The 19,766-nt window shown below is 34.7% G+C and overlaps 4 protein-coding genes across 7 annotated transcripts in view; 2 read left to right on the top strand and 2 right to left on the bottom strand.

Annotated features, from left to right (window-relative positions):
• Positions 1-19,766, top strand: part of LOC113112126 (ceramide synthase 2-like) — a 371,308-nt gene that overhangs the window by 4,111 nt on the left and 347,431 nt on the right. The gene's annotated exons all lie outside the window — the stretch shown is intronic.
• LOC113112231 (zinc finger protein with KRAB and SCAN domains 5) lies at positions 7,781-13,481 on the bottom strand. The gene is made up of 2 exons (XM_026277663.1): positions 13,101-13,481; positions 7,781-8,734 (listed from the first exon to the last, which is right to left on the bottom strand). The coding sequence occupies exons 1-2, from the start codon at positions 13,330-13,332 to the stop codon at positions 8,106-8,108; spliced, it is 861 nt and encodes a 286-aa protein (XP_026133448.1). The 5' UTR covers positions 13,333-13,481; the 3' UTR covers positions 7,781-8,105.
• LOC113112152 (zinc finger protein 333) lies at positions 14,092-17,912 on the bottom strand. Its single transcript, XM_026277608.1, has 4 exons — positions 16,305-17,912; positions 16,079-16,158; positions 15,064-15,148; positions 14,092-14,978 (listed from the first exon to the last, which is right to left on the bottom strand). Exons 1-4 carry the CDS (start codon positions 16,516-16,518, stop codon positions 14,323-14,325), a joined length of 1,035 nt encoding a protein of 344 aa, XP_026133393.1. The 5' UTR covers positions 16,519-17,912; the 3' UTR covers positions 14,092-14,322.
• Positions 18,327-19,766, top strand: part of LOC113111990 (rho GTPase-activating protein 30-like) — a 15,502-nt gene continuing 14,062 nt past the window's right edge. Inside the window, exon 1 of one of the 3 annotated variants that reach the window (XM_026277312.1) lies at positions 18,327-18,534. The gene's annotated coding sequence lies outside the window, so the exon portion shown is untranslated. The other 2 variants (XM_026277322.1, XM_026277313.1) reach the window with 2 other exon arrangements.

The raw sequence follows: 19,766 nt of genomic DNA, 5'->3' as shown, positions 1-19,766 counted from the left end.
TATATATATATATATATATATATATTATATATATATATATAATATATATATATATATAGATATTTGTATTAGGATCACTGATATGATATGATATCATGATATCAGTGATATCACTGTTGTTTCTTTAGTACACACATATTTTCAGCTCGAAGTGAAGTTTGTAAATGTAGGTAAAAATAGCAGTACCCACATCAGGGCAGCAGAAAATGTGCTTAAAATAACCAAGATGATGTTTGATTCTGGAAACATTTCTGTGTTTGTGGCCCGTCTCTACATTTTCTCAGGGGTTTTTCTGTTGGTTATTACCACATGACTTCCTCATAATGTTTTACAGAATCGTTTAAATTTAGATCTTAATCATAGTCCACAGTGACTCAGAAACCAATTGAAACACAGTCCATTCAATGCAAAAAAAAAAAAAAAACTATCAATTTACTCAGCGTTTGTCTACTTTTGTGATTCTGTTGCCCCCATGTGGAGATTAGATTAAATTAAATTAAATTAAATTAAATTAAATTAAATTAAATTAAATTAAATTAAATTAAATTAAATTAAATTAAATTAAATTAAATTAAATTAAATTAAACCCCCATGTGGTTTTATTTTATTTATTTTTTTTTTTTATTTTTTTTTAATATTTTATCTTTTTTTATTTTTTTTACTTTATTATTATTAATTTTTTTGTAAATAATAATTTAACCTTTTTTTATTAAATTAAAGACATTACCGGTGAATAAAGAAAATATTGTTACTAATATCATCCGCACGATGATATTCTCAGGGGTTTTTCTGTTGGTTATTACCACATGACTTCCTCATAATGTTTTACAGAATCGTTTAAATTTAGATCTTAATCATAGTCCACAGTGACTCAGAAACCAATTGAAACACAGTCCATTCAATGCAAAAAAAAAAAAAAAAAAAACTATCAATTTACTCAGCGTTTGTCTACTTTTGTGATTCTGTTGCCCCCATGTGGAGATTAAATTAAATTAAATTAAATTAAATTAAATTAAATTAAATTAAATTAAATTAAATTAAACCCCCATGTGGTTTTATTTTATTTTTTTATTATTGTATTTTTTTTAATTTTTATATTTTATCTTTTTTAATTTTTTTTAAAATTATTATTATTTTTTTTTGTAAATAATAATTAACGTTTTTTTATTAAATTAAAGACATTACCGGTGAATAGGGAAAATATTGTTACTAATATCATCCGCACAATGTTGTATGAGTGTGCATGAAAACCTTCAGAACACAGTGCGGAATAAAACAGTGAAGTTTTGTCAGAAGCCGTTTTTGTTGTCTATTTTCAGAGCATGCCACTGAGTTTCCACACCCTGTGATAAGCCCATCAGAGACTCTCCTCATCATCATTGGAGCGTCTGTCGCCGGGGTTTTGGTCATCTTTATAGTGATCTCCATCATCTATGTCAACTGTCACCTTAAACGCAAGAACAGGAAGCTGAAGCGAGCGCTCAGCATCAGAACGTGAGTCTGAGACCTTAGACATGCATCCAGAGGAAATCTCTCAGTGCAACATGATTGTGTTTGTGTCTCAGGGAGGAGATGATCAGTCTGTCACGACAGGTTTCCATGAGGAGACTCAACTCCATCAACGGGGATCCCAGGACAGCGGTACGCCTCCACAGAAACACCTGAGACACACATCTAATGTTCTCATCACTGCTGGAACTCCTGCCATTCACCACTAAATTAAACAGAAGGAAGAAGAAATTATATTGTACACAAAAAACATTTGCATTGTTGCATTGTTATGAAAATGTAGAAAACGTACTTAAACATAATGCAAGAATATATTTTAATATAATTGTTACTGTTAAATTATTTATATATTAGTTTCCATTTATTGTACTATTTATGCTGACTTTAATTCGTTCTATTACAGTATTTCTATTTTGATGAGAATCTAATAATAATACAATAATGAAAACTATTTAAAAAAAAAATATATATATATATATATATATATATATATATATATATATATATATATATAAATAAAAGTAAAGAAACTGTGCAGGGAAAATATTCTTAATTGTCATGAAAATAATTTTGCATTTTGCAATCGATTTATTTATATTTAATATTTATTTGACGCTTCTTTAATTCCTGTGATTCACCATAAAATCAAAAGAAAGAAATAAGTAATTATATTCTCCATAAATAGCTTCATAATTAAGAAAACTCATATCATTAGAATAATGCAAGTATTTCTATATTACTTAGTTTTTATTCTCCTGCCTTTAATTTACGCTCGTTTCATTTAAAAAAGTCTTTGCATTAGTGTTTTTTTTTTTAATCTTTAGCTTTAGGAATAATAACAAATAACAAAACACTTAAAAGCAAGATTGTTCTTAATTGTCATAAATATTATATAATTTAAAAACTTGTGTATATTCTGAATACCATAATGCAAATAATCAGTATTTATATATTATTTAGTGTTTATTATCCTGACTTTAGTTTATGCAGATTTTAATTGTAAAAATATGTATTACTATATTAATTTTTTTTGCATCTTTGAGAATAAAAAAAAAAATCTACAAAAGTAAAGGAATACATTAGTGGATCGAAAATGTTTTTAGTCGTCATGAAAATAATGTCACAATGCGTACAAATTGTCCTAAAAATTGGCTTTTTTATGTTTTCATGAAATTCTGAATTCTTCCTTAAACTATAATTATGAAATGTGAGCTTAAGCTATAAAACTAAAGCACTATTAAAAACATTATAGTTAAATTAAGCTTAAACTATCAAATGTGTGCTAGTTCTGTAAATGTTGTGCACCTGCCTGGAAGTGTGTTACCGAAACATGATTTTTGATCACAGTTTGAAGTCATGTGATGCATCATACTCTACCTCCTCTGTGTGTGTGTGTGTGTGTGTGTGTGTGTGTGGTCTGCAGCTGGAGGAGGGTTCACTGATTCAGATGGACAGTGTGATGAAGGGCAGTGTTTTATCAGTGCAGGTGAGTTTGCTTCACACCAGAGTGAGTTTGTGTGAGGGAGTGTGTGAGTGAGTGAGACCCTCAGCAGAATAAACACATCTGTGTCTCTCTGTAGGATCGTTCACCTCTGAGTGACGTGAGAGGCAGACGTGGAAACGTAGAGTTGGACAGTCTGGGACGTCCTGCCATCTACACACACCGGCCGGAGCGATCCAGCAAAGCCTTGAGAGAGAGTGAGGAGGAGAGAAATGAGCGCAGACGGAGAGTCGAGTCCTACGTCAAATCCAGCAATATGTCACTGGTGAGTGTGTGTGACATCAGATCACTTCTTAATGCGTGAAATGACCGTTTGAACTGATTCACACTGATTGATTCAAACTGTCTTTTGACTGAATTCTAGAGCACCCCAAACTTACGATTTAAGTGACAAGGATCACAAAACTGATCTAAAGATGCTTTTTAGATAACTGAACCCAGTAAAGCCTGACATAACAGACAGAAAACTCTTTAAATAGATCAGTATATTGAAGCTTTAGACAAAAAAAAAAAAGTTTTTTGTTTTGTGTCATATGTGATGCATCAGGCTTTGAAGACTCCTATAGTGTTACACGCAAAATCCCACAATGCACAAAAATTTATATTTAATATTCATATGCAACTTCTGTAATTCCTGTCATTTCTCACAAAATCAGAAGAAAGAAGAAATGATATGCATTTTCATGATTTTAAAAGATTTGCATCATTACCACAATGCAAATAAATCAGGAAAGTATTTATATATGGGTTCTCCTGCCTTAAATTTATGCTCATTTAATTTACAAATAAAATTTGTATTAGTTAATTTTTTGATGAGAATCAACTTTTAGAATAATAATTAATAACCAAAAATTAAGGTTGTTTTTATTTGTAAAAAAATATACTTTTTTTATATTCATGTCACTGTTGTATGTCTAAAGAAAATGTGTATTTTATATATTAATATTTATATTAATTATATAATTATTATACAAACTATTTTCGTACCTATTACATATATGTTCGTGTGTTTAATATTCTTCCTTTATGCAAATTTTGTCTGTAAAATGTAAGTTTTTTATTATTATATTATATATTTTATTATAATTTATTTTCATGAGAATCTTTGAGATTATAAAAAAGACCTCAAAAGGGAATGAACTTGTGGAGGGAAAATGTTCTTAATTATCATGAAAATAATGTGACAATACAAAAAAATGTAGTAAGAATAAAAGGAAAAAACTGCTGTTTTATTCAGAGACCCAAAAATGTGCAATTTGGCGCAGATACTGAATATTTATAACCAAAAAGTGAGAAAATTTTGATTGTATTAAAAGGTCTTTTACTTGTTAAAAAAACCCTTATCTTTCCATCAGACGACAGAAACAGGTTTAACAGCAAAGCTGGATCATTTAGAGGCATTTTGTAGCTTTATAGGGTTAAAACTACATCATCATGTTTCTAGACTTGACATGAGCAGTGAAAAAACAGTGATTATTCAACATATTCAACATATCCAACAAGCCTTTCGCTGTAAGCAGATCTCAGATGACGTGTTTCTCTTCCAGGATTCAGGGCTTCACCCGGATCAGAGTTCTCCTCCTCCGTCCTTGAGCTCGGGTCTGACTGTAGATGGCGTCGGTGAAGGATGGAAGCGCAGCTCTCGCCGAGAGATTCACCGAGACGTGCAGCGAGAGCGAGTTCCTGAAGGAGACGAGGAAAGCTCTGCTGTGAACTCCCATCAGCTAGCCGAGGCTGTGTCCAACTACTTCCAGTACAGCAACGGCGGACTGACGCCGAGGGCAAACCCCAACGCCATCATCATACACTCACAGAGATCCGTCATCTGATCAACACTCCATCCTTCCTGCAGCTCAAGCGTTGTGCTGATCGTCGCTGCGTGCAGCTTGATTATCTGGAAAGTGCACAAAAAAATGACCATTTACTTTCTCAAACGGCATGGTTTTCTTCTGTAGAAGCGTTTGCAAAGCATTAACGCTCAAAACAGTCGTGCATATCACTCGTGCACAATAGCGAAAATCTGCAGTAGACTTGATGATCATCCTTCTGCAAAGCACTCGAATGCATCACAATCATTGGAGATGTTCAGTGTCACTGATGGCAAACCTGGACATTTGGATAAGATTTGAGGAAACCCTTTACAAAAAGATTTCCTTTAGTTCATGCATTAGCTAATATGAGCTGACAATAATAAATATATTTATAATATAGAATATATTTATTTATATATATATATATATATATATATATATATATATATAGACACACACACACACATATATATATATATATATATATAGCTAACAATTAAATAAATATGTATATATATTTTTATATTGTTAGCTATATATAGCTGTATTATATATATATATATATATATATATATATATATATATATATATATATATATATATATATATATATATATATTATACAGCATTTTTAAATCGATGTTAATAAAAAATAAGGTTGCTCATTGTTATAGCTAACCAAAACTAAAACCATGAAAAATTTTAAAAATATTTTTATATACATTTTATTTTAAGGCTGCAAGGTCACAAAGGCTGATTTTCTAATTTTCATTTAGTTTAAGTACTAAAACGAACAAAACAATGTATTACAACTATATAGATATTTAAAAAAACAAACAAAAATGACAAAAAAAAATACAATTCAAAATTACTAAAGCCATAAAATATTAATTACTTGAAATAAACATTAGCTGAGATAAAATATATTAAAAAAACTTATACCGATGCAACTTTTCTTTTTTTTATTTAAAGTACTACAATAACTAAAAATAAAAATAAAAACTTGTATAAATATATTTTTACAAAATTAATAAAATTACTTAAACTTGAACTTAAAAACTAAATTTGACAATAAAATCTAATCACAAATAACAATGCAATAAACCATTTGATTAAAAAAAAAAAAATTCAAAATGTACTGCATTTTAACATTAGGATCAATAAATTCTGTAAGTGTTGTTCAGTGTTAGTTATTAATGTAAATAAATGTTTGATCTGTTTAGATTATATACACATTCTTCAGACTTCAGACTTTTTGTGTTTTTAATGGCTGGAAGAAACTCATACAGGTCTGGAAAAGCGCAGTAACTCTGAGCAGATGTGATGGTGAACTGAGGAATGATCTCACGAGAGGATGATGGACTCTTTCTACTGAGCCAAGTCTTGCTGATCAGAACCTGTTCCTGGTTTAGACACGGTCTACCTCTGCAGAACTCAACTAAAACTCTGATGATCACCAGTGTCATTATGATGGTACTTTGATTATATTTTCTCTTATTATTTTTGTATAATTAATTTGACAAGCACATATCAGACTTTCATTTTTTGTTTGAATGGGCACCTTTTAAAAACCATAAACTGATTTATTCCATATTAATCTTTCATTATGCTAAATATTCATCCTCTGAGAGATTTTATAGGTGTTTATATTTATATGATAACAGAATCAGTCAAGAGTTTTTTAAAATTTTGAAATTTAGATTTAAAAAAAAGTTTTTGAAGAAGGCTGCATTTATTTGATTTAAAAATACAGTAAAAATAGTGAAATATTATTATAATTTGTAAAAAAAAAAATTCTGTGTGAATCGGTGTTAAAGTGTAATTTATTTCTGTGATGCTCAGCTGTATTTTCAGCATAATTCCTCCAGTCTTCAGTGTCACATGATCTTCAGAAATCATGAAAATATGATGAAGAAAAATTTCTGATTATTATCAATGTTGAACACAGTTGGGCTCACAATATTTCTGTGGAAACTGTGATGCTTTTTATTTTTCACAGATGAACAGAAAGTTCAAAAGAACAGCATTTAATGGATTTTTTTTAATATAGATTTTAATGTACCCTTGATAAGTATTATTTTTTTTTTGTTTAACATTAGGGGTTTCCACAAAAATACAGTGCAGCACAACTGTGTTCAACATTGATAATAATCAGAAATGTTTCTTGAGCAGTAAATCATCATATTTTCATGATTTCTGAAGATCATGTGACACTGAAGACTGGAGGAATGATGCTGAAAATACAGCGGAGCATCACAGAAATAAATTACACTTTAACACAGATTCACATAGAAAATATTTGTATAAAATTATAATAATATTTCACTATTTTTATTGTATTTTTTTATCAAATAGATGCACCTTCATGAGGAGTAGAGACTTAAAACATTTATTTAAAAAATCATCATTCCAAACTTTTGACCGATTTGGTATATAAATGCTTATATGTAAAATAACTATATTCTATATTTCCACCAGTCACTGCAGTTATTGGTGCTGCTGTAAATACATTTATATATAATATGGATCTCCAGTGTGACTGATGCAGTTCCAGAAGATAAGATGCATGAATATAAAGGGTTAACCAGATTAACAGGTTACTTTTCTACAAGCTGTTTGTCCAGTGACATTATTTACTGTACAAAACTCCAACACTGTATTTCTTTGTTACTGTAAATTTTTGTGACTGCTCTTGAGTTTGTGTAAATGAGCTGTTGGTGACTAGTAGGTGTTCTTTACTCAACTAACTAGTGTTTACATCCAGATCTGAACTAGATCAATGTGTTTTCTGTCAAAGAAAGGAAGCTGACTGATCTGTGAATAGATTTAATAAATGTTAACGTGAGATGAGATGCTCTTCAGTGGCGTGTTCCTATGTTTTCACCCAGAAGCTGCAGATAATGATAGTTTGGGTCAATAGATGCTGTAAATTAGAGGTTAAAATGAACACCAACATCCTGTTCATTTTCAGATATAATATTCACTCAAAACGTTTGCACAGAACAGTTTTCATGACAGATTTATTCAAACATAACAAACAGTAATTAAGCTCCTTCTAGTGTTTTATAGCTAACTAATGAATGTGAACAGTTAATAACATTCCTGAGGTAAATGCATGGTTAAGTTAATCTGTCTTCCAGTTGAAACTCTGATTCAGCGATTATAAAACACGAATCTGTTTTGCATTATGCAAGTTGCTGTCTGACAGGCTTTAGATCGACTCTGATCATCTGCTGCTTCTTAACACTCGGCTGATATATCAGTATATCGGTGCATCCGGGTTTTCACGTGCGCGTGCGCGTCTTGTGGTGGATCTTCTGGTGCGTGCGCAGGTTGCTCTGCTGGGAGAAGTTTTTTCCGCAGGTTGCGCAGTGGTAGGGTTTCTCTCCGGTGTGAATGCGCTGGTGCATCTGCAGGTGACTGAAGCGATCGAAGCTCTTCCCGCAGAACGAACAGATGAACCACTTCTCGTGCACCGTTTCTCTCCGGTGCGCCGTCGTGAACGCGCGTCCGTCTGCGCAGCTGCGTCGCAGATTCTCACCTGGAAGCGTTTGGATGAAATCTGGCTCGGTTCTGTCGGTGCAAGAGTTCTGGTTTAGGGATTCAAAGTTGAGATTGTTTAAGGTTTGTCCGGAAGCGACGGACGAGCCGCTTTCTGCAGATGCGAGTGCGCATGCGTCTGTGTCTGCAGTCACGTGCGGATCTGTGATTTCAGACGGAAAGCTCTGCTTCATCTCCACCTCCAGCAGTCCACCGAAGTCTTCCTCGCTTTGAGGAGCGTCCTCTCTGTCTGTGCAGATGATGTGTGTGTGTGTTTCTCCACAGGAATGAAGCTGTGCATCAGTGTGTGTCTGGTTGAAGTCTAGACTCGTAGCGTGATGAAGATGAGAAGCAGGTTTCTGAACGAGACGTGCTGCAGATAAAACAGAAATCACACCGAAATCATTAACTACAGAACCTATGAACTTACCCTTTGAACTCTATTCTTGGAAGTAACCTTTAATTTATTTAAATGTTAGTTTTTGATTTATATATATATACAGTATTGTTCAAAATAATAGCAGTACAATGTGACTAACCAGAATAATCAAGGTTTTTAGTATATTTTTTATTGCTACGTGGCAAACAAGTTACCAGTAGGTTCAGTAGATTCTCAGAAAACAAACAAGACCCAGCATTCATGATATGCACGCTCTTAAGGCTGTGCAATTGGGCAATTAGTTGAAAGGGGTGTGTTCAAAAAAATAGCAGTGTCTACCTTTGACTGTACAAACTCAAAACTATTTTGTACAAACATTTTTTTTTCTGGGATTTAGCAATCCTGTGAATCAGTAAACTAATATTTAGTTGTATGACCACAGTTTTTTAAAACTGCTTGACATCTGTGTGGCATGGAGTCAACCAACTTGTGGCACCTCTCAGCTGTTATTCCACTCCATGATTCTTTAACAACATTCCACAATTCATTCACATTTCTTGGTTTTGCTTCAGAAACAGCATTTTTGATATCACCCCACAAGTTCTCAATTGGATTAAGGTCTGGAGATTGGGCTGGCCACTCCATAACATTAATTTTGTTGGTTTGGAAACAAGACTTTTCCCGTTTACTAGTGTGTTTTGGGTCATTGTCTTGTTGAAACAACCATTTCAAGGGCATGTCCTCTTCAGCATAGGGCAACATGACCTCTTCAAGTATTTTAACATATGCAAACTGATCCATGATCCCTGGTATGCGATAAATAGGCCCAACACCATAGTAGGAGAAACATGCCCATATCATGATGCTTGCACCTCCATGCTTCACTGTCTTCACTGTGTACTGTGGCTTGAATTCAGAGTTTGGGGGTCGTCTCACAAACTGCCTGTGGCCCTTGGACCCAAAAAGAACAATTTTACTCTCATCAGTCCACAAAATGTTCCTCCATTTCTCTTTAGGCCAGTTGATGTGTTCTTTGGCAAATTGTAACCTCTTCTGCACATGCCTTTTTTTTAACAGAGGGACTTTGCGGGGGATTCTTGAAAATAGATTAGCTTCACACAGACGTCTTCTAACTGTCACAGTACTTACAGGTAACTCCAGACTGTGTTTGATCATCCTGGAGGTGATCATTGGCTGAGCCTTTGCCATTCTGGTTATTCTTCTATCCATTTTGATGGTTGTCTTCCGTTTTCTTCCATGTCTCTCTGGTTTTGCTCTCCATTTTAAGGCATTGGAGATCATTTTAGCTGAACCGCCTATCATTTTTTGCACCTCTTTATAGGTTTTCCCCTCTCTAATCAACTTTTTAATCAAAGTACGCTGTTCTTCTGAACAATGTCTTGAACGACCCATTTTCCTCAGCTTTCAAATGCATGTTCAACAAGTGTTGGCTTCATCCTTAAATAGGGGCCACCTGATTCACACCTGTTTCTTCACAAAATTGATGACCTCAGTGATTGAATGCCACACTGCTATTTTTTTGAACACACCCCTTTCAACTAATTCAACTAATTGCCCAATTGCACAGCCTTAAGAGCGTGCATATCATGAATGCTGGGTCTCATTTGTTTTCTGAGAATCTACTGAACCTACTGGTAACTTGTTTGCCACGTAGCAATAAAAAAATATACGAAAAACCTTGATTATTCTGGTTAGTCACATTGTACTGCTATTATTTTGAACAATACTGTATATAAAATCATAATAATTGTATCGTACAATGTACATTACATTTACAATATATATATACATACAATGTAATAATGTAATAATAATGCATTATATTTCAGCATTTTTTCAGCAATATTTCAGCATTTCAAATATACACATACACGTTTATTTTCATTTTTGAAATGCTAAAAGACAAACGACATTAATTAAAAAATAAAAATGGAAAAAAGTTTGAATTTTGATTTTCTTCACTCTCTCCCTCTCTTTGTCTCTCACACACACTTTATTATTTTTTATAATTATTTTAATAATTAACCAAAACATGGTTGTTACTTGAAAAGGTTTTTCCATTGACTGTTCTTTGTTGCACAAATAAATAAAAAAATCACAAAATGATATTTAAGAATGATTTTAATTACATTTTAATAAATGTTGCAACTGTTCCCTGTTGTGGAGTCAGCTGCAACATTTGACACTGTCTATTCAAACATAAACTGTACATTTATTATTACAGCAGTGAGTAGTGTGTGACCGACAGACATGGCTTTATTGTATATTAATATTGTTTTTTTCAATAAAAACAGTGTCTGAGAAACTGAAGTTTTTTTATTTTTTTTAGATAGTTTGATTGCTTTATTGATACAAATCAGGAGTTTGACATAAATGATTTTTTGTGAATTGTAATTTCAATGGCAAATCATCCTGTAGTAGAAAACCCCATATAATCTGAACTCTTTTCGTATAGGTGATGCTGGTTTCTGGATACAGTATTGATCAGTGCAGCAATGATGAGTGACTTACATTCATCAGCTGTGATATACACAGCATGAAGTATGTAGTATGCAGTCTGTTGTATTAAGTATGTAATATACAGTGTGTTGTATTCAGTGTAGTATGTTGTATTCAGTATGCAGTGTGTTGTATTCAGTATGCAGTGTGTTGTATTCAGTATGCAGTGTGTAGTATGTTGTATTCAGTATGCAGTGTGTAGTATGTTGTATTCAGTATGCAGTGTGTTGTATTCAGTATGCAGTGTGTAGTATGTTGTATTCAGTATGCAGAATTCAGTGTGTTGTATTCAGTATGCAGTATGTAGTATGCAGTGTGTTGTATTCAGTATGCAGTGTTTTGTATTCAGAATTCAGTGTGTTGTATTCAGTATGCAGTGTGTAGTATGTTGTATTCAGTATGCAGTATGCAGTGTGTTGTATTCAGTATGCAGTATGTAGTATGCAGTGTGTTGTATTCAGTATGCAGTGTTTTGTATTCAGAATTCAGTGTGTTGTATTCAGTATGCAGTGTGTAGTATGTTGTATTCAGTATGCAGTGTGCAGAATTCAGTGTGTTGTATTCAGTATGCAGTGTGTTGTATTCAGTATGCAGTGTGTAGTGTGTTGTATTCAGTATGCAGTGTGTTGTATTCAGTATGCAGTGTGTAGTATGTTGTATTCAGTATGCAGTGTGCAGTGTGTTGTATTCAGTATGCAGTGTGCAGTGTTTTGTATTCAGAATGCAATGTGTTGTAATCAGTATGCAGTGTGTTGTATTCAGTATGCAGTATGTTGTATTCAGTATGCAGAATTCAGTGTGTTGTATTCAGTATGCAGTGTGTAGTATGTTGTATTCAGTATGCAGTGTGTTGTATTCAGTATGCAGTGTGTAGTATGTTGTATTCAGTATGCAGTGTGCAGTGTGTTGTATTCAGTATGCAGTGTGCAGTGTTTTGTATTCAGAATGCAATGTGTTGTAATCAGTATGCAGTGTGTTGTATTCAGTATGCAGTGTGTAGTATGTTGTATTCAGTATGCAGTGTGCAGAATTCAGTGTGTTGTATTCAGTATGCAGTGTGTTGTATTCAGTATGCAGTGTGTAGTGTGTTGTATTCAGTATGCAGTGTGTTGTATTCAGTATGCAGTGTGTAGTATGTTGTATTCAGTATGCAGTGTGCAGTGTGTTGTATTCAGTATGCAGTGTGCAGTGTTTTGTATTCAGAATGCAATGTGTTGTAATCAGTATGCAGTGTGTTGTATTCAGTATGCAGTATGTTGTATTCAGTATGCAGAATTCAGTGTGTTGTATTCAGTATGCAGTGTGTAGTATGTTGTATTCAGTATGCAGTGTGTTGTATTCAGTATGCAGTGTGTAGTATGTTGTATTCAGTATGCAGTGTGCAGTGTGTTGTATTCAGTATGCAGTGTGCAGTGTTTTGTATTCAGAATGCAATGTGTTGTAATCAGTATGCAGTGTGTTGTATTCAGTATGCAGTATGTTGTATTCAGTATGCAGAATTCAGTGTGTTGTATTCAGTATGCAGTGTGTAGTATGTTGTATTCAGTATGCAGTGTGTTGTATTCAGTATGCAGTGTGCAGAATTCAGTGTGTTGTATTCAGTATGCAGTGTGTAGTGTGTTGTATTCAGTATGCAGAATTCAGTGTGTTGTATTCAGTATGCAGTGTGTAGTATGTTGTATTCAGTATGCAGTGTGTTGTATTCAGTATGCAGTGTGTAGTATGTTGTATTCAGTATGCAGAATTCAGAATGCAGAATGCAGTGTGTTGTATTCAGTATGCAGTATGCAGTGTGTTGTATTCAGTATTCAGTATGCAGTGTGTAGTATGCAGTCTGTACCCGTGCTCCTGGCAGCGGTGACGCACTGTAAGCCGCTCTCGAGCGCCGTGACTCTGCTCTTCATCGCGTCGATCTGCGCGTCTCTCTGGTGGATCTGCACCCGCATCTGCATCAGCGCATCCTCGTGCAGCTGCAGGATCTCCGACACTGCGGCCTCCAGCACGCGCTTCAGTCTGCTCTCAAACACGGCGCTGCTGCTCGCCATCTTCACTTCCGGACGCGTCCAGACCATCGCGCTCTCACTGTACCTTCAGAAGCCGCGGACGAAAACACTTCCGGCTTCAGCAGCAGCGACCGTAAACACCGCGAGAGAAGAGCAGCAGCAAAGAGTGCAATTAAAATAAAACACAAAATTTAGTGGTACTCAAAATCTAAAGAAAGAAAATAATGACCGACCAATCCGACTGATGGTAGCCTAATTATTTTCCTTTCTATATATAACTATTATAAATTATTTTATTATAATTAATTAGGTACATGATATGTTCTACAAGTGTCAAAAAGTAAAACAATTGATTCAAAAATAAGAAAAATAATTTTAATATATTTATAAAATTATTTAGTTATAATTAATTATATTTCAGAATTATAATTATATTTAATGTGTTTTAATATGTGACATTTAAGGTTCAATATATGTTCTAGAACTGAAAAAATACAGTACAACAATTAAAAAATAAGATTTAAAAAGAAATATATATATATATATTTAAAGTTGAAGTTCAATATTAATTAAAAAAAAGTTATTTCAATTTTGCTTCAATGTTTCATTTAATTTAATTTTATAATACATTTTATTTTAATTAATTATTTATAATACTTCTATAAAAATTGATACATCTGGGTATTAATAATAAATTACTTGGAATTATTTGGAATGTTGAAGGTCAAACGCGTGGCATTATGTTCTAGAAGTGCCAAAAAAACAATATCAATTCGAAACCAAAAAAGTTGTCATTTTCAAAAGTTATTTAATTGAACACGTCAGTTTTTTTCATATTAAATGTTTTTTTTCCAGTTTACTAGATGATACCAAACTGTAACAAATGTTTTATTCAATCATGCAGACAAATCATAAATTAACAAATCACACAGAAAACACATCAATCGATACAATCTGAAATCAAAATATGAACATACAATTTGAAAGTGCATTTAAAACAGCACAAAAGAAGTCCCTGTGTGTGTTTTACAGTGGATGAGCTGCTGTGTTGTGCTGTTGTCAGCTGTGACCCCTCGCGCTCGAGTGTGTCCTCTGGTGAGACTTCAGACTGGAGCGCTGCGTGAAGCGTTTCCCGCACTGACCGCACTGGTACGGCTTCTCTCCGCTGTGCACCACGGCGTGCCGGATCAGATTGCAGTGTTTGGTGAAGCTGCGTCCGCACTGAGCGCAGGCGAAGGGCTTCTCGCCCGTGTGACTGCGCAGATGCTCCTTCAGCTGCCCGAAGCGACTGAAGCTCTTCTCGCAGTACGAGCAGCTGAAGCGCTTCTCCACGTCTGCACTCGAGCGCCAGTGAGTCCGGAGCCGGCGAGCCAACGCTGGACCCGAATCCACCCCTGCACCCGTCTCTCCATCATCTGCACCGATCCGTTCAGGCTCGTAAAGCTCCATCTGTGTCTCCACGGGATCCAGACACATGTTTCTGGACGGCTCTGTGTTTGTCCACAGCTGAGCGAACCTCAGGTGACCTCTCGGCTCCTCATCGTCCTCCTCAGCTTTAACCTGGAGTCCCGGTCCGCTCCGACGCTCCGTGGACGTCTGGGAATGTGTGCAGTGTGTGTTTGGGATCTCTGAAGCTCCTCCTAACAGTGGTTTATGGTTCTCCTGAGCTTGGATCTGTTGGATGTTCTGCTGCTCGGGATCGAAGGGACGATTCGCTGTGGGTTAAAGCAGAGAGTTAAACACTCTTGAGCAGACTTTTAAAGAGAGTAGTGATTCCTCTGGGATCAGATGTGATGATACCTGCAGCAGCGCTGCTGGATTCTTGTTCCTGTCGCTCTTGTTTAATCACTAAAGCTCCGGTTCCCTCGTCCGGTGAACAGACAGACTACAAACACACCAGAAGACATCAGTGTTTCAATTCACCATCAAACACAAGAACAGTTTATCAATGACAGAATACACCACGGGTATTATAGTTAACCAAAACTATATAAAAAAAGCTTTAGTTGCCAAAAAAAAAAAAACTATATATAAGCAGTCTCAAGTCTCTGGGGTATATTTGTAGCAATAGCCAAAAATACATTGTATGGGTCAAAATTATTATTTTTCTTTGATGGCAAAAATCATTAGGATATTAATTAAAGATCATGTTCCATTAAGATATATATATATTTTTTTTTTGCACCCTCAGATTCTAGATTTTCAAATAGTTGTATCTCAGCAAAATATTGTCCTATCATAAACCACACTACAATGGAAAGATTTTATATATTTTTAATTTAATTATATATATATATATATATATATATGGAAAACAAGTAGATAGAATCGAAAGAGTTGAGTAAAAGATAATTGAAAGAGAATTGACTTTTTCAGCATTTTTAACTTGATGTACTAAAAAAAAAACTATCTGCTTATTTAAAAATAATAATGAAACTAATCAAATTTACAAAGAAAGGAAAATAACTAAACTTTAACTACAAAAACATTACTAAAAATAATATCTCAAAAAATGACTAAAACAAAACTCACATCTACTGAATTTCCACAACGTTCTCCGTCATTTATAACAGGATAAGGATTTCTAAAAGCTTATTTTTAGATACAATAATTAAACCAAAACTATGCATTTTATATTTAAAAAAATGTTTTATGTTAAACTGTCTACAATAATAAAGATAAAGAATCTTTTAAAAACTATCTATAGATATTTTTCTTCTGAGCATTTGTCGCTCAGTGTCTTGAGATGATGATTATTTACAAGTGTCCTGATGTCTCCAGGTCAGATATCATCAGAAAGAGTTTGGGTTTTCACCTGATCTGGATTCTGATCTGGATTCTGCTCCTGATCTCTGATCGCAGACACATCGGAGTCTCTCTGAGTCCTGAACCACACTGAAACACATTACATTACCACATTAGATGCAGATCTTCAGTCCTTACTATAGATCATGTCATTGTTATGGTCTTATGGATGCTATTCTTTCTAGTACACAACAGTACTATAGTGGTTCTGTGTGTGGGCAATGATGACCTCTGACCTCTCCTCCTGCCCCGCCCTCTGACCCTCCTCAGCTCGCCGTCCAGAAGCACGCACTTCCTCTTGAGGGCATCGATGTCCCTTCGGCTGCGGGTCAGCTCCAGTCTGATGACCGCGCAGCTCTCGTCCACGCGCCGGCTGATTTCCGCTTCCGCCGCTTTGGCCACGAGCTCCATGAAGGACACGAGCTGCGCCTGGAACGAGCAGTACGACATGATCTCTAATCAAAACACGTGGCTTTATACATTAACAACGTCCAGGACCGAATGTGCTTCGAAAATAAACCCTTAATAACTAGATCGCTGCGTCCAGCGGTTTAAAAACCCACAAATTGCCTCAGAAACCGAGTAAACGGACAGAATGAGAGCGAGAATGACAGGACGATGACAGAGTGGGCGGGGTTTAGCGGCCGGGAAATAATTATCTCTTATTATTATTACTATTACTCTTTTTATTTTAATTGCGTGTTTCATCACGTTTAACTGTTTTAAATATATAAATTTCCTAAAAAAAACAAACAAACAAACAAACGAATAAACTAATAGAATGACAAAGAGAATGACTGGATGATGACAGAGTGGGCGGGGTTTAGCGTTCGGCAAATAATTATTTATTATTATTATTAATATTATTATTATTACTCTTTTTATATTTTAATTGCGTGTTTCATCACGTCTTACTGTTTTAAATATATAAGTTTCTTAAAAAAACGAATAAACTGAAAGAATGACAAAGAGAATGACAGGACGATTACAGAGTGGGCGGGGTTTAGCGGCCAGGAAACAATTATCTTTTTTTTTTATCATTCATATTTTATTTTATTTTAATTGCGTATTTCATCACGTCTGTTTGATATATACATTTCCTCAAAGAAACCAAGTAAATAGACAGGATGAACGCGAGAATGAAATGACGATGACAGAATGGGCGGGGTTTAGCGGCCGGGAAATAATTATATATTTTTTAAATCACTCTTTTTTTTTCTTTTGCGTATTTCATCACGTCTTACTGTTTTAAATATATAATTTTTTCTTAAATAAGACAAAATAAACTGATAGAATGACAGCGAGAATGACAGGAAGGTGACAGAAATGCGGTTTAGCGACCAGAAGAAAAAGAAAATATATTTTTTTTTATTAATTATTAATTTATTTTTGTTTTCAAATGTATATTAGTTTGTAAGCTGTCAGTGGTTTCATTATATAGCCCAGGTGTATCCCAGTCTTTGTCTTTAACATATATGTGTATGCCTTCTATACAAATGTCTTCAATGAAACAACGTCGTCAGATTTGAATGCAACTCAAAGGAGGATCTGCGTTCTGGGCCGCGTGGCGCCTCCTGGCGGGAAACAGCAGAAATGCGTCGCTTCCGGTCACAATACCGTAAATATACTAGATTAATAACCAATAATGCACGCTTTTTTATTGAACTTAAATGTGCTCAATTGAGGTACGTTTTATATCAAAGCTACAGTTAGTACACACTCAAAAAAATTGAAATTATTTTACATGCACATAGGAATGCATGTTTGCAATAACATGCAAAATCACGTTTTCGGACTATATCCTGTCATTATATAAGTGTGTGTGTGTGTGTGTGTGTGTGTGTGTGTGTGTGTGTGTGTGTGTTTTAAAGTACTGTTGGGTTTTTGGACATACATTTTTTGGTCGGTTCGGTGTTTTCTCATTTAACAATTTTTATTTAACAATTTATATATATATATATATATATATATATATATTTACCATGTTTGGACAATGCTGTTTTGAGAAGAACCCTGGAATACCATGAAAATACCATGGTAAGTGAATAACCACCTTGTTCTGCTCCAGCTTATGCATTAACATAAGTTCATTCACTTTTATGCTTTGCATATTATTGCCTATGACAAATTGCATGTGATTTTCCACATTTGCAACACGCTTTTGATAAAAATGCATAGTTAAACTAATCATAGTTATATTAAATTACTTTGGTGCTTTTCACAGTTTTGTGTCCTGATGTCCTTCTGTCTTTTCCATATCTAGGTTTGGGGAATAACATAGGCCCGATGCTTCTTATATGAAGCAATCTCACAGATGGATGAACGCAGCGCTCAAGATAAAGGCGTATATCAGAAATGGAGAATAAAGACAGAAAGTAAAGACTCAGGAAGTCACTGAGGGAAGTTTAGTGGTTTCTTGCGTCACAGTCACTTTACACTGAAGCTTGTGCCGGTGCAGAGAGAAAGGTAAGGACTGGAGGCTTCTCTCTATTCGCCTCTACGTTTCTCATCTCAGTTCTTCATTCAGGTTTGCTTTTAAAGATGCCAGATGGCACGCTCATAGGATGTTATCGGCTCGTAAGCGGGGAAAAGGCCTGGGTTTATTTGATGATGTGAGCGTAAAGCACTCGTGGCCTTCAGATCTGATCAGTCATTTCCGCAAGAGCACCAGAGAGGAACAAACTCGCTGAAAAACACAGACGAACGTGATGCAAATCCTTCACAAGGTGTCAGAGACATCAAAACCGTATCGGGATTTGAATCGATCTTCTGGGTTTCTTCTGGAAAGATATGAAGAGTTGTAGAAAGAGTGAGGGTGTGGCCTTCAACTGGTGCAAAACTCAGAAAGTGAGAAGAGGAAACGCTGGCACTGAGGTCCGCTGGAGACGTGAAGCTCCGCGGTGCTTTACCTGAGCTTGTGTCGTGCTTCAGCTGACTGAAAATCAAATGCATTTCTCAGGTCGACATTTGGTTTGGTTTGTCTCATCTGCTCTCTGTTTAGATGTTGTCCTGTTTTTGCGTTTCCTTCGTGCATCTCTGCTGTGCTTTTTGTGCTTCCTGTGGTTGTGAACCCAGAGCTTAATGCAGTTTCATAATATTTCAGGCGACTTAGTGGAGTTTAACCAAGTACATATCAAGACTGATTTCAAATCAGCTACATTCACTCGTTTGCTACTCCTGGGATTTTTTTAATTAGTAAAAGTCATTCCTTAGTTTTAGGAGATACGATGCTTTTTAGGAGTATTTTGAATCCCCAGTTTTCTAAGCTTGTGATTATGACAGCGTTGGTGGGGAAATATCATATTCATTTCTTAAATGGAAGAAAATGTTAAACTTTCTTTACTTTATTTCTTTCTACTTTATTTTGTCCTTCTTTTCACTTCAATTCAGTTTCACTACAATTATATATATACTGTAAAAACTGGTGGTTTTCTTATAACTGTGCTTGTTTTAAGCATAAAGAAGACTCATCATCATCTCATTTTTAACGTATCTTGGTTTAATAATATTTGTAGTGGAAAATTTAATAATATTTGTAGTGGAAAACAAGACAAAAATACTGAAGAACAACATCATTTTTTTGCAATGAGTCAGTAGCTGTCATCTAGTGTGAGTGTAGAGCTTAATAAACATGGATCATCTCAGATCATTGTGAGAATTTAAATCAAAACACCAACAAGAATCTATAATGAGACTAT

This window comes from Carassius auratus, chromosome 2, assembly GCF_003368295.1.
Source record: "Carassius auratus strain Wakin chromosome 2, ASM336829v1, whole genome shotgun sequence".
Taxonomy (NCBI): Eukaryota; Metazoa; Chordata; class Actinopteri; order Cypriniformes; family Cyprinidae; genus Carassius; species Carassius auratus.
This window is presented reverse-complemented; position numbering and strand designations above follow the sequence as displayed.